This window comes from Oryx dammah, unplaced genomic scaffold (assembly GCF_014754425.2).
Source record: "Oryx dammah isolate SB20612 unplaced genomic scaffold, SCBI_Odam_1.1 HiC_scaffold_3, whole genome shotgun sequence".
NCBI lineage: Eukaryota > Metazoa > Chordata > Mammalia > Artiodactyla > Bovidae > Oryx > Oryx dammah.
The window spans coordinates 84,304,635-84,320,154 of NW_024070187.1; the positions used below are offsets into that span (position 1 = coordinate 84,304,635).

Sequence of the window (15,520 nt, forward strand, 5' to 3'; positions counted from 1 at the left end):
TTAAAAATAAATTTTGTACTTTAAGAATTGGTGCTTCTTTATTTAATTACAGCAAGAATCTAAGTTAAGAAATTAATCCACCAAATGTATTTATTTAAAAAATAAAGTTTTGTTACTTACAGGACCTGGAAATTATATAGCACACCTGGTGCCACACAGCAAGGTCATTGGTGGAGAGAGAGTGAGTGGGCCCAGGGTTCTGCTTTTACTTTATTCTGGGGTGGGAGGCCTAGGGTTTTAAGTGCTCACTCCTTAATGGTGAATTTAAAACATAAAAGCAGAAATTTAAACCACAGGAAGAAAAAAACCCAAGATTTATTAGCAATCACCTTCTTTAAAATAATTGCCTCTTTGAAACTGATGCTTCATTGGCAATCAAAGCATATGTCAGGCACTTGGATTATGAAAAAGAAAAATACGAAACCAAACTGCTAGGTTTTACACTACAGTTGGCCACCAAGAAATTCAGTGATTAAGAAAAAAGAATTTAAGTTGCTTTAGGAATACAATGCCAGGCTAAATAGGAGAAATTATAAACAGCCTTATAGGGCTGCCAATAAAATACGGAAATGGAGTTGCTCAGTCATGTCCGACTTTTTGCGACCCCGTGGACTGTCACCTACCAGTCTCTTCCATCCGTGGGATTTTCCAGGCAAGAATATTGGAGTGGGCTGCCATTTCCTTCTCCAGGTGATCTTCCCAACCCAGGGATCGAACCCAGGTCTCCTGCGTTGCAGACAGGCGCTTAACCATCTGAGCCAAGAGTGTTTAAACAATAAAATATAAAATCTAGGACACTCATATACTGCCAAATTTATTAATAATGAATTTTTTATTTTAAAAGGCATTGGTACTTATTTAGTTGAAGCTTCCTCAGTGGTTCAGCACTAAAAGAATCCACCTGCAGTGCAGGAGATGCAAGAAATGTGGGTTTGACCCCTGGGTCAGGGAGATCCCCTGGAGGAGGTCATGGTAACCCACTCCAGTATTCTTGCCTGGAGAATCCCCTGGACAGACGAGCCAAGTGGGCTACAGTCCATGGGGTCAGAGAGTCGGACATGCCTGAAGAGACTGAGCATACTCACCACACGTTTATTTAATTATAATAATGTTCTAAATTGAAAAATTAGTCTAATAAATTTTATACAACAGAACTCAGTAAAAGGTAAGAAACTTTTTTATCAGTGAGATTTCTAGTCATTTTCCATAACAAAATTCTTTTATCTTTGGTTATTATACCTGGATGTGCATGCGATGGACTAAACTACAGTTTCTCTGTATACCTTGGTTACTGTTCTACTTGCATGCTTCTATTTCATGTTACCAAATACACTCCATTTTTCTTGAATGGAAATCACAAGATACAGTAACTAATATGATACTAATATGTTGCTATAAAATTATAATTCCTGGGTCTTTTAAAATTACCTGAAGTCCTTAGTCCAGGAAGAGCCAGTTCCAACATCGGAACTTTAGCAGTTATAACATCTCGCTTACATTTTTCAACATCTCCATCATGTAGAACCATGTCCACAATTTCACTGATCCAAGTGGTACCTGTGGGAAAAGAACATGTTCTTAACCTTCACCTGAATGTGGGGGAAGTTCCCTGTTGGAAGCCTGCCATCTTAAAATATTCTCTTAGAAAATTAATTCTGTAGAATTTCCCCTTCTATGCCCCAAATGTCTATTTTCATATAATCAAAGTAGGGGGCTAGACTGACTGTTAAGAATACTAATTTTATTTAGAATATTAACAATTTTGTGCAGAAGCTAATTTTCAGGAAACAAAAGTTGACGTTAGACCTGCATTGCCAGGTCACAGAACTCACCTGATTTGGGGTAAGTGACTATCACGATGTCATCTGGTCTGCTTTGAAACTGTTCAATCTTTTCCCAGTTGTTTGCAAAAGCATAGGTGATGGGACAGCCATGGATTAGCTTCAGACTTTTTCTCAGGACATCTTTTGAAGAAGTCATCTTTGTTCCAGATTATACAAATACCTAATGCACATGGAGAAAAGAGAGAATGAAACTAAGCTGAGTAACTAAAGTTATTAAGACATGGCAATTTGACAGAGTAAAACTGGCCTTTAACACAGAGAGAACAAGAGATCTAAATACAAAGGGCATTTTTATGGGTGTTCAGCAGTAGATTGCAAGAGCAGTAGCTGGCTTAGTGACAAGCAGATCAAAGGTCTTTAGTGGAATGGAAGCCTGGGAAACAAATAAGACTGAACATTTAAAAATCCCATTTTCCAGAAACATGCTAAAAAATCTGGACCTATCATTCTTCATCATACTTCTGTTGAATCTCATTTTTAAAATTTATTTATTTTTAATTGTAGGATAATTGCTTTACAATATTGTGTTGGTTTCTGCCACATATCAATATGAATCAGCCATAGGCAAACTTAAGTCCTTTCCCTCTTGGACCTCCCTCCCAACTTCCACCCCACCCCACCCCACCCTTCTAGTTGTCATAGAGCCCCAGACTGAGTTCCCTGAGTCATACAGGAAAGTCTCACTGGCTATCTATTTCACATATGGTAATGTATATGTTTCTATGCTACTCTTTCCATTCTTCCAACTCTCTCCTTCCCTTCCCTCCCCCCAGCGTTCATAAATCTATTCTCTATGTCTGCATCTCCATTGCAGCCCTGAAAATAAGTTCATCAGTACCATCTTTCCATATGCATAGATTCCATATATGCATTCATTAATATGCAGTATTTGTTTTTCTCTTTCTGACTTACTTCATGCTGTCTATTAGGCTTTAGGTCCATCCACATCTTTAGCACTGACTCAAATGTGTTCCTCTTTGTGGCTAATATTCCATTGTATATATGTACCACAGCTTTTTTCTTTTTCCTATTCATCCATCGATGGGTATGTAGATTACTTCCATGTCCTAGTTACTGTAAATAGCGCTGCAGTGAACACTGGCGTATATATATTTTTTTCAATTAAAGTTTTCTCAGGATACATGCCCAGTAGTTGGATTGTTGGATCATATGGTAGTTTTAGTCCTAGTTTTTTAAGGAATCCCCATACTGTTCTTTCATAGTGGCTGTATCAATTCACATTCCCACCAATAGTTCAAGAGGGTTCTCTTTTCTCCACAACCTCACTAGCGTTTACTGTTTGTAGATTTTTTTGGATGATGTCCATTCTGACCACTGTGGGAGACCTGGGTTCGATCCCTGGGTCGGGAAGATCCCCTGGAGAAGGAAATGGCAATCCACTCCAGTACTATTGCCTGGAAAAATCCATGGACAGAGGAGCTTGGTAGGCTACAATCCATGGAGTCACAAAGAGTTGGACGTGACTGAGCGACTTCACTTTCACTTTCACTTCATTCTGACCTGTGTGAGGTGATGTTTCATTGTAGCTTTAATTTGCATTTATATAATAACAAGTGATGTTGAGCTTATTTTCATGTGTTTATTAGCCATCTTTGGAGAAATGTCTGTTTAGGTCTTTTGCTCACTTGATTGCATGAGCTGCTTGTATATTTTGGAAATTAATCCCTTTTCAGATGCCTCTGGCATCTGGCTTCAAAGGGCCTCTTTGTCTGATCTTTCTCTGTTGCTCAGGGCATCAGGCACTTAAAGGGCCACCCTCTCTTGGGTCTATTGGTCAGCTGCTGGCTCTTGCATGTGGGGAAAGAGAGGCTACAGTGATGGCTCCACCCTCTGCATGTGACTCAGCAGTATTGCCTTACCTCCATGGCTGCCCAGCTTTCCTTCCAAGGCATTTCCCCCTTCTATCTCCTCCCTCATGCCCCCTTTCACTGTCTCCCTGAAGTCAACAGCAGATCTCACCCTGGGATTGCTCTCCAATCCCTACAGTCCAGCTCCGAGCCACTGCACATTCCAGGGGACTCGAATCCTGTCCGGGGTAGGTAAGGCTGTAGCAAAGATTGTGTGGTTCTCATTCCATTCAGACTGTCACAGATGAGCTGCTGCACTCTCCGACAGCCTCAAATGCTTCTCCTCTGTCCCAAACAACTGCCCTGATGTGGGTATCTGATCCCTGCTTCAGGTCCTCCACCCCCCGAGTATATGTCCAGTCCTGATAACTCTCCTTTTTTCCTCCCTCCTTCCTTCATCCTACTGTGATTTGTATCGATCTATATATTCCTTTCCCATGGTCAAAGACTCCTTCCCACTCTCAGCTGGTGTTCTGCAAGATATTCTGTGTCTGAAGGTGTATTGCTGATGCATCCATGGAGAGAGAAGTACGCCACATCCACCTTCTCCTCCGCCATCTTGTTTCTCCTTATTTTTTCTTAGAGGAAATCTGTTGTCTTTCTCACCTTGGTTCTTCTGTGTATAATGCATTTGTTTTCTCTGTCTGCTTCTAAGATAATCTATAATATCACTGGTTTCTAGCAATTAAATTATGATGTGCCTTCATGTGGTTATTTCCATGGGTTTGTATGTGTGCCTGTGCTTCCTGTTTATTGAACTTCTGTGAATTTGGGGTTTGCAGTCAATATTTCTTCAAATACCTTTTTTGAGGGTCTCTTTCACTTCTTTCTGATACTCCAAGATACATGAATTTGTTTACAACTCATTGAAGCTCCTTTAATCTTAAAAAAAATTTTTTTCTCTTTGTGTTTCAGTTCAGATAATGTCTATGGCTATATTTCTTTATATTCACTAACATTTCCTTCTGCAATGTGCAATCTGATTTTAATCCCTTCCAATGTTTTTTTTTTTTTTTTTTCCTTCAGACATTATAGTTTTCATCTCTAGAAGATCATTTGGGGAATGATTATACTCTTCCTGTCTCAACTTTTCAGTTCAGTTCAGTTCAATCATGTCTGACTCTTTGCAACCCCATGAATAGCAGCATGCCAGGCCTCCCTGTCCATCACCAGCTCCAGGAGTTTACTCAAACTCATGCCCATTGAGTCAATGATGCCATCCAACCATCTCATCCTCTGTCATCCTCTTCTCCTCCCACCTTCAATCTTTCCAGCATCAGGGTCTTTTCAAATGAGTCAGCTCTTCGCATCAGGTGGCCAAAGTATTGGAGTTTCAGCTTCAGCATCAGTCCTTCCAATGAATATTCAGGACTGATTTCCTTTAGGATAGACTGCTTAAATCTCCTTGTTGTTGAAGGGACTCTCAAGAATTTTCTCCAACACCACAGTTCAAAAGCATCAATTCTTCAGTGCTCAGTTTTCTTTATGGTCCAACTCTCACATCTATACATGACTACTAGAAAAACCATAGCCTTGACTAGACAGACCCTTTGTTTGCAAAGTAATGTCTCTGCTTTTTAATATGCTACCTAAGTTGGTCATAACTTTTCTTCTAAGGAGTAAGCGTCTTTTAATTTCATGGCTGCAATCACCATCTGCAGTGATTTGGGAGCCCAAAAGAATAAAGTCTGTCACTGTTTTCACTTTTTCTCCATCTATTTGCCATGAAGTGATGGGCCCAGATGACATGATCTTAGTTTTCTAAATGTTGAGCTTTAAGCCAACTTTTTCACTCTCCTCTTTCACTTTCATCAAGAGGCTCTTTGGTTCTTCTTCACTTTCTGCCATAAGGGTGGTGTTATTTGCATATCTGAGGTTATTGATATTAGCTCCGATATTTCTCCCGGCAATCTTGATTTCCGATTGTGCTTCCTCCAGCCCAGTGTTTCTCATGAAGTACTCTGCATATAAGTCAAATAAGCAGGGTGACAATATACAGCCTTGACGTACTCCTTTTCCTATTTGGAACCAGTCTGTTGTTCCATGTCCAGTTCTAACTGTTGCTTCCTGACCTGCATACAGGTTTCTCAAGAGGCAGGTCAGGTGGTTTACTATTCCCATCTCTTTCAGAATTTTCTACAGTTTATTGTGATCCACACAGTCAAAGGCTTTGGCATAGTCAATAAAGCAGAGAACTTTTAGAGCATATTGAATATTGTTATAATGACTGTTTTAATACCTTTGTTTGCTAACTCTAACATCTGTGTTAGTTCTAGATTATTTTCAATTACCTAATTTTTCCTTTCACTATGGTTGCCTTCTTCTGCGAATTAGCATGCCTGATACTTTCTATTGGATGTCTGATGTTGTACCTGGGTTTTCCTCCCTGAATTGTGGCCCAGGAATTCTCTCAAAGCAGTAAATGTGGGAAATAATAGGGCCCAAGTTGTTTTCTATCCACATTCCTGTTGGTTATTTCACACAAGGGGGAACATTTAACTTATGATACTCTATTTTGCTTAGAAGCTATGATAATTAATTTTATGTGTCCACTTGACTGGGCCACCAGATGACCAGACATTTGGTCAAACAGTATTCTGAGTATTTCTGTAAGGATGTTTTGGGATGAGATTAATGTTTAAATGGGTAATACTAAGTAAAGCAGATTGCCCTCTCTAGTGTGGAATGATCTCATTCTATGAGTTTAAGGCCTGATTAGAACAATAAATCTGAGTAAGAATGAATGCTTCCTACCTGATAGCCTTTGAGCTGCAATACAGTTTTTTTCCTGCCTTCGGATTGGAACTAAAACGTAAACTCTTCCTGAGTCTGAAGCCTGGCAGCTTTTGAATTAAACTATACCATTAACTCTCATTGTTCTTAGACTTCAGACTCAGTTGGAATTAAATCATCAGCTATTCTGGGTCTCCAGCTTGCAAATCATCTTGCACATCTTGGGACTTGCCCACCTCTAAAATTATCTAAGCCAATTACATATGATAAATCTCTTTATGTATATATACACATAAATATTTATATATAATAAAAATTGTCTTGCATATTTTTGAGTGGCAACTATTCTTATCATAATAATCCTAAATAATACTAATCCTGAATTAGAATATTATTGATCTGCTAACCTATTCAAAACATTTTGAGAGTATATTAGTCAGGATTCTCCAGAGAAATTGAATCAACTTGTCCCAAGCTGGAGACCCAGGACAGTCAAAGGTGTAGTTCCCTTCTGAAGGCCTGCAGGCTTGAGACCCAGTAAGAACACATGTTTAAGTGTGAAAATAGGAAAACATGATATCCCAGCTCAAAAACAGTCAGGCAAGAGGAATTCCACCTCACTCCAAGAGCGTCTGCCTTTTTATGTGATTCAGACCTTCAACTGACTGGATAAGGCTTGTCCACACTAGGGAGGGTAGTTTGTTTTATTCAAATAATAATTCAAATGTTAATCTCATCTAGGAAATACACTAACAGAAACACTGATAATAATGTTTGACCAAGCATCTGGGTTTTCTGTGTGTCAATCATTTTGACACACAAAATTGACCATCACATAGAGCTCATCATTATTTACTTTTTCCACTTCATCTTCACTGAACTTTGCATATGAAACTAGCCTGGCTCTTGCTAATGTGTTTCTCATTTTAAAACCCTCCTCTCTGCCCTCAAGGAATATAAGCCTCTCAGAAATAGAAGGAAAGGTAGAATGTAGAAACTTTAAGATCCATTATAATCTACTATTCCATTTATTTCTGAGAACTTGTGAATCAATAATAATGATAGATAATGTTTACAACCAGATGGATAGAGTTTGAATTAACAACATAAATTATGTATCTCAGATAAACTTGTATTGCCTCTAGCAAATAATTATAACTAGACATCAAAGACTGCTGATCACTGATTGTCAAATTGATATAAATATTTTTATCAGGCAAATATTTTGAAAGTAATTTGATGATTTGAAAATTGTTGAAACTTGTTAAACTAACAATTTGTGTAATGGGAACCACAAACAAAATCACTAACATAAAAGCTAGCTGCTATTTAAACTCACATGCTTTTGTATAGAAAAAGGAATGCTTTAGATTAAGATTTAGATTAAGGTTGTGTAACAACCTTGTGTTTTAGAGATAAGTTCTCCATATCCTGCTAGACCCCATTCTCCAGGCCCTTAAAAAAGTCTAGAAGAGGAGCGTCCCTGATGATCCAGTGGTTAATATGCAGGGGACACAGGTTCGATCCCTGGTTTGGAAATATCCCACAAGCAGTGGAGCAACTAAGTCCATGTGCCACAACTACTGAGCCCAAGTGCAGCAGCTATGGAAGCTCCAACTTTCTAGAGCCCATGCTCCACGACGAGAGAAGCCACTGTGATGAAAAGCCCGCACACCACAATGAAAAGCAGCTCCCACTCTCCGCCACTAGAGAAAGCCTGCACACAGCAATCAACAACCAGTGCAGCCAAAATAATAAATAATGTTTAAAAAAGTCTAGAAGAGACAAATCTGAACATATTTTTCATTTTACACTACAAGATATGCATTATATATCATATTTTATGTCTGACAATTAGTGAATATGCCTACAATAGTGTATTTTTTTAGTTTTCCCAATAAAAGTTATTATTATATAATGTATTTGTCTAAAAATATATGGCATCTTACACTAGAAATATAGGAAAAATAATTTGAATTTTACATCTTCATTACTGCTCCCAGAGTAAAGGATCTGGGGACCTGAGAAGCCTTGAAAAGAGTATCTAAGTGAAAGAGCAGTCTCAGCACAGAGTAGACATACATAGGTTTAGAGCCAGCAAGACCCTAAAACAAGGATGCCTGTGAGAGCTGTGTGGTCTGAGCAGTTTAGAAAATTAAATATTCCATATTAAATTGCTACCTTCATGATATTTCTTAATTATCCTATATGTTTGCATCTGTAGTCCCTTGTTAGGTCTAGAAAAAATTCTGAAACATGTCAACAGCTTCAAGAATGGAACAAATAATGTGGTTGGTCAAAAACTCAACAGAGCAAGAAGTGAAAGGAAGAGGAACTGAGTAGGTAAACATTGTACCTAGAATAAAGTAGGTGTTAAATGAACTGAATGAATGAATGAATGAATGAAGTAACATGTACTTCCCATTCAGAATCTTCTAAGATCTTAGGGATAGTGTTACTTTGGAGTTTGGATATAAGGAATGCGTGAGAGCAGAAATAAACATAGTATATTCAGATATTAGATTTGAGCTTCATATAGTAAATGAAATAGTTTTCCTTGAAACATTTTATTCTATTAATTCCTTAGCAAATTAAATTTTTCAGATTATGCAAAGGTAAATATCAATTCCAGGGCTCATTTGTACACTGGCATTTTCTGAATCAGTTGAGAAAATTAAATGAAGCTCTCTTTTTTAAAATTTTTTGGCTCTGGAATTTAGCATTTATAACTACAAAATTCCACTTACCAACTCTTATTAAACACACAGATTGTCATGGGAAAGCAAGTAGGTTTGAGGACACAGATCTATTTTCCATACGGTCTGCAACAAATCACACAGACAAATTTGTTTCTCACACAGTATGTGCTTAACATTATGTTATACATTTATAACATCATTCCTGGTTCCATTTCACATCTTAAAATTTTTAGTTTGTTTACTTACTCATTTTAATTTGACTTGTACTATTTTCTTGTATTTATATAATTGATTCATAATTGCTATTTAAATATGGTACATATGCAAGCCCTATGCACTACTGTCATCACTTGAGAGCTTGTATTACAGATGCAGAATCTGAGGCTCCAATCCAGAATCAGAATTTATATTTTAATAAAATCCCCAAGTAGGTTACATTTAGAAGAAAATTGGGAAAGCATGGTTTTAAACTACCGTTAAGGTACTCTTTTAACAATAATAGCATGCACATAAATGATTTATCAAAATGAATTGTTTTCCAGAAAATAAATTATATTGAATGTGCTTCATATATATTATCTCCCTGATGATAAGTCTTACTTTCATTTTATAGACTGAGATTAGGAAACAGAGTTGCAGGAATTCTGCTCAGACAAATAGCAAGTGAGGTGTGTCTCAGAAATAGAGTTCAGTTTTCCCAGCTTTGCTCATTTGGTCATACTGCATGGGTAGGCCTGACCAGAGTCTAAGGTGTTCCTGATTTATCTCATTTGGTTAAGGGTGTTCACAGTTTGTAGGGAATTTTTTGTTTGATTGTTTATTTGACAAAGCAAACTTCCCTCTGACAAAAAACTTTAGCTCCTCATGCTGCAAAAATGTTGTCAGAGAAGAAGGGATATGAGTAACAACAAGATAGTGACTACATACTAGTCACATCTGGGAAATGGGTGTAACCAATTCAAGAACCTTGGAGTAGCAGTCTGGGATTAGCATTGCCTCATCATGATGATGATGAGTTTAGAACTATATGAGAAGATAGATTCAGGGGAGAGAGACTGAAGATATAGGATTGTTCTTAGTCTCTTAGTCGTGTCCTATTCTTTGCAATCCCGTGGATCGTAGCGCACCAGACTCCTCTGTCCATGGGATTCTCCAGGCAAGAATTCTGGAGTGAGTTGCCAAGCCCTCCTCTAGGGGATCTTCCCAACCCAGGGATCAAACACAGGTCTCCCACATTGCAGGTGGATACTTTACCATCTGAGTCAGCAGGGAAGACAAAGAATTCTGGGGTGGGTAGGCTATCCCTTCTCCAGGGGAATCTTCCCAACCTGGAATTGAACTGGCGTCTCCTGTATTGCAGGCAGATTCTTTACCAGCTGAGCTACCACTAACATTACTGAGTAAGATACTTTGGCAGATAGTTGATAAGGGATATTTACTTTAAAAAATTGGTTCCTAGAAGTTTCTTAAATCTTAAAATGACAAAAAATGACAAAAACTTGTAATGCGTTATGTAGTACAGTCTACACAATACTACAAATCTACCTAGTTGAGTGATAAGTTAAAAATTAAATGTCTATAATTGACTTAAGAAACATTAATAGAAAATCCATGAACAGAGGAGCCTGGCAGGCTACGGTCTATGGAGTCACAAAGAACTGGATACGACTGACACACACAAACACACAATAGAATAAAGGAGGAAAAGGGAAACCATTGCCCCTCCTAGGAGAAATACACAGAATCTTCTGACACTGAGATTCTTTAGTGGGAAAAGAATATTCGCTCCATTTGTTTCACTCTAACAAACTGCAGCTCTACTTAGTCTACGTCAAACTCCAGCTAATGAAGTATATGAACTAAATAACACGTTCTGTATTCTGGAAAGTACCCTAAAGGGTGTGTATGTGCATGTGTGTATATGGGGTGAAGTACAGATGAGAGCAGAAAAATGAGAGCTTGGAGTGGATTCCATTTTCCATTATGAGCCTACAGTTTGATGGGAAGACCCACAATCCTGGCATGCTTCAGCAGAGTCCCATTGAACCTAGAAAAATGAAAGGGATCACTGAAAGACTAAGAGAGTCTGCACAACATAAACAACACCGCGTTTCCTGAGGGAAAACTGCAATTAGGCAAAAACATTCTAACAATAAACATATGTTCAAAACGGAAATTATTCAAGGAGCTCTTGGTGCTGTGGATGCATGATTAAAAACTCAGAGAAAAGAGATTTAAAAAGAAAACTTTACCTCAGGATTTAATCCCTCTTTTCAGTTTTCATTTTCAGTTGGTGGTGCAGCTGCTGAAAGGAATCTTGGGTGCTGGTGGGAGTCCTGAAGGGAGGGAAAGACGAGCTCGGGGAGGCTCGTTTCAGTCTCTGGGATTAAAAAAAAAAAAGTTTAAAGATATGATTTGAATGCTGTAGTCACTGACTTCATGGGCAAAGATATACAAATTTGAACTATATACACAGAAGCAGGGCCTGCTGCTTCATCAGCTGGAAGAGGCAGGAAGCCTTAAAAGGAAATGAGTCAGGGTGGCAGCCAAAAGTAAGCAAAGTCAGAGATTACATAGATTTAAAGGTTTACATGGCTTCAAAGAGAGAAAAGCAAAGGGAAAGAAGCTGAAGGGTCAATAGGTGGAATCTTGTTGTTTCTCTACAATTTTTAAAGAGTGTCTTGTAATAATTTTGATCATGATAAAAAGTCATTGTGTGTGTGTTTTCATCTGAAAGAAACATGAGTTTCCAACATTACAGAAAAAAGCTACATAAACATACACTAAAGATACACTTTGGCAGAAGAAATAGAGTACAGCTGATGGTTTCAGAATACACTTGTTTTCTGTCACTCTAATCATTTCCACAACCTCTTTTTTTTTTTTTTGGTAAGTCACATATACACAAAGAAGGAGTTTAGTAGGAGAATAATGTGCTGATGATGCTGATGCTGGAAGGGCAAGGGTCTACCACATCCTTTTCATGCAGAAAAGAGGGCAGCATTTTTAGAGATCTAGATTATTTTTGTGATATGTCTAAATATTAAATTTTTAAATATTGGCAACTAACTATTAATACATACATGAAACAATATAAGTATTTCTGTATGGCAGGACATGCCAAGGAATGCAACTGGCAAACTTTGGCAACAAGGTACTAATTTCAAGCAAACCCTACTTCAGATGTGCATAAGTTGCCTGGCCACCACATTATCAATTAAACTGTTAAGGGAAACACTGACTGAAGGCCCCATCCTGGTCAGACACCATAGCAACCATTTGCCTGAGTTATTTTATGACAAGAGGTCCTGATAAGGAACAAGTAAGTAACCAGCCGCCATCAACAGGAAAAATTTGGGAAAGCTCAAAAGAAGACATCACATGTCCTATCAACCTCCCAGAATCCTTCTTTCTGGAATCCAACTTGGCTGGATAATGCGTGTGACACCAGAAGGGACTCTGAGTCAGAAGACTGACCAGTGACAACTTGGCAAGTAATCCCATTACCATAAGACCCAAGACTATAAACCACAGGGCAGAGCAGTTTTCCTGGGTCCCCTACCATCCTGCTCTCCAGGATCCCCTTCCCAATAAAGTCTCTTGCTTTGTCAGCACTTGTATCTCTTCAGACAACTCATTTCTGATTGCTAGTCAAGAGCCCATTCTCAGCCCCTGGAAGAGGTCCGTGTTCCTACAACAAAACCATCAAACTTCAATTAGTATTAATACTAATTGAAAAACAACATAAATCAGAGCTTCTTGAGTTTTAGCATGTTTCAGAATCATTTTGGAGGCCATGACAAAATACAAATTACTGGATCCCAATACCCAGTGTTACTGATAAATTTGGTCTAAGATGGAGTCTGAAAATGTTCTATTAATATTTCAACAAACTCAGAGATATTACTGATGCTATTAGTTTGAGGATCATATTTTGAGAACCATGAATAAAAATTCACCTTTGTTTTAAAACTTGTATCAATATTCTATATTTCATTCATTCATTTATCTGTCCATTCATTTGTTTATTCATTCAGTCACCAGACCTAAAATGTCCCAGACACTACACTGGGAAAAAAAAGAAAGACATTGTGTTTGCCTTCCTGATTTACCAATAATTATTGATAGAAGGCATCCTCAATCTATTGATAGCTCAAGTTTTACCTTTAAGATTCAGAAATTCTAAATGATTTATGTAAAATCTTATAAATATTAGGTAAAGTATCAGGTTCAGAAAATAACTTGTGACTTCTAAGTCATGTGGGCTTACCAAACAAAAGAGCTAGATTAAGAAAGAAAAGATTCACAGTGCATGTACTCTTTTTTCCCTAAAATTAACCCTGTGTACACTTTAATCAATCTAAACAAAAGTGTTCAAGAAGTTTGAATTCTTCCAATGTCACTGTCTAATAAAATAAATACATAAATAAATTCTATGAAGAGTTAAATAAAAATTAAGGTTTTATTTATTTCAAGTGAGAAAGATAAAATTTTAGAGGCACACAAAATCTTAAAATATTTTTAAGTAATATATTTACATTGCAAGATAATTTAGAAGATAGAGAAAATGTGAATTTAAATTTGTTCTAAGTTTCACTGACAGAAACAACTGCTATTAATATTTGGGTATTTAAAGAATATTCTAAATATTTTTACACAAACTGCCCCCCTAAATGGTATTATGCTATACATGCCAGTTTTAAGCTGAATTTTGCTATTAAGAAAAATAGTTCATACTTTGAAAAAAAATGTTAGACAGAATTGCTAAATCAAAGCTATGTATTTCATTCAATTTAAACTTTCATGATTGGACTATCAATGCACATTTTATCAGTCTTAATGACCAACATCATGCAACTTTCCTTTACACAATAGCCTGATATTTATTAATAAATTTTAGTTTTTTATTATCTATCTTATAAGAAGATAAGTTCTTTGAAGACAAGGAATGTGTACTATGTTTTTAAAAATGCATATGCAAAGTAAATACAAAGAAATGATAAATATGCATATAATTTTTATAGATGCATTTGTGAGGAAAAGGGCTTCTAAATTTTAGCCACGCATGCTTATGTCCACAGTGAACTTTACTTTTCACTACATGTTAATAAAAATAATATCCTCAATTTTTGAACCTAGTAATACAGAATAAATGTTCTAATTTTTTTAAAGATCAAGTTTAAAAGATATATTGAGAGGAAACGTTGAAACTGGACATTTTACTTTATGATATTTAACTCCAGGCAAAAGTGATGACCGCTTTTCTCAGATTTCTCTATTTATATTTTAAGAACATTTCTTTTTATTTTCCATAGTTGCTGTTGCTGTTGTTCAGTGGCTAAGTTGTGTCCAACTCTTTGTGACCCCGTAGACTGCAACATGCCAGCTTCCTCGGTCCTCCACTATCTTCTGGAGTTTGCTCAAATTCATGTCCACAGAGCTGGTGATCTCATCCTCTGCTACCACCTTCTCCTCTTGCCCTTGATCTTTCCCAGCATCAAGGTCTTTTCCAATGAGTCGACTCTTCATATCAGGTGGCCAAAATATTGGAGCTCCAGCTTCAGGGACAGTTTTTCCAATGAGTATTCAGGGTTGATTTCCTTTAGGATTGATTGACTGGATCTCCTTGCTGTCCAAGGGACTCTCAAAAATCTTCTCCAGTACCACAATTAAAAAGCATCAGTTCTTTGCCACTCCTCCTTCTTTATGGTCTAACTCTCATATTCATACATAGCTACTGCAAAAACCATAGCTTTGACTGCATGGATCTTTGTCAGCAAAGATCTACTTTTTAATATGCTGTCTAGGTTTGTCATAATTTTCCTTCCAAAGGAGTTTGCATCTTTTAATTTCATGACTGCAGTCACCATTTGCAGTGATTTTTAGAGCCCAAGAAATTAAGATCTGTCACTGCTTCTACTTCCCCCATTCTATTTGCTATGAAGTGATAGGATCGGATCTAAGAGCTTGAAATTTAGTGTCCTAATATTTATCTACTTTCTCCAAGTTTAATTTTTCTTATACCAGTAATGTGTGCATACATAATCGTTTTCTACTTACCCTTCTTAAGAATGCATGAGTCTAAAGGAAAAGGTAAACTTTTTTTGAAATTGCTTGTTTGCCTTTAATTCCTGAGAATGGGGCTGTCTTCTTCCTCCTGTGATAGAAATAATGGTAAGAGTCACTTCCTTGAAATTCTTGGTGTCATCATAGCTCATCTACCTAAGAAAGCAGGGATTAGGTGGAAGATCTCTCTTCCTCCCTCTCTGAAGGCAGATTACACTGACAGGCATTGCCAAAATCGGTTTTTCCTCACTTCCCTATTTAGAACTGGAGAAATCCCTCATCTGAATATTAATATCCTCATATACCTCAG

At 37.3% G+C, this 15,520-nt stretch overlaps 1 protein-coding gene across 4 annotated transcripts in view; it reads right to left on the bottom strand.

Moving 5' to 3' along the window:
• LOC120862206 (sulfotransferase family cytosolic 1B member 1) overlaps positions 1-11,530 on the bottom strand; it is a 30,483-nt gene extending 18,953 nt beyond the window's left edge. For 2 of the 4 annotated variants that reach the window (XM_040238332.1, XM_040238329.1), the window contains exons 1-3: positions 11,397-11,530; positions 1,833-2,004; positions 1,429-1,557 (exon numbers count right to left, since the gene is read on the bottom strand). In XM_040238332.1, coding sequence (XP_040094266.1) covers positions 1,429-1,557; positions 1,833-1,980 — 277 coding nt within the window. In that variant the 5' untranslated portion in view covers positions 1,981-2,004; positions 11,397-11,530. Of the gene's footprint in view, positions 1-1,428; positions 1,558-1,832; positions 2,233-9,192; positions 9,268-11,396 lie in introns of those variants that run through there. The other 2 variants (XM_040238330.1, XM_040238331.1) reach the window with 2 other exon arrangements.
• Positions 11,531-15,520: the final 3,990 nt, after the last annotated feature.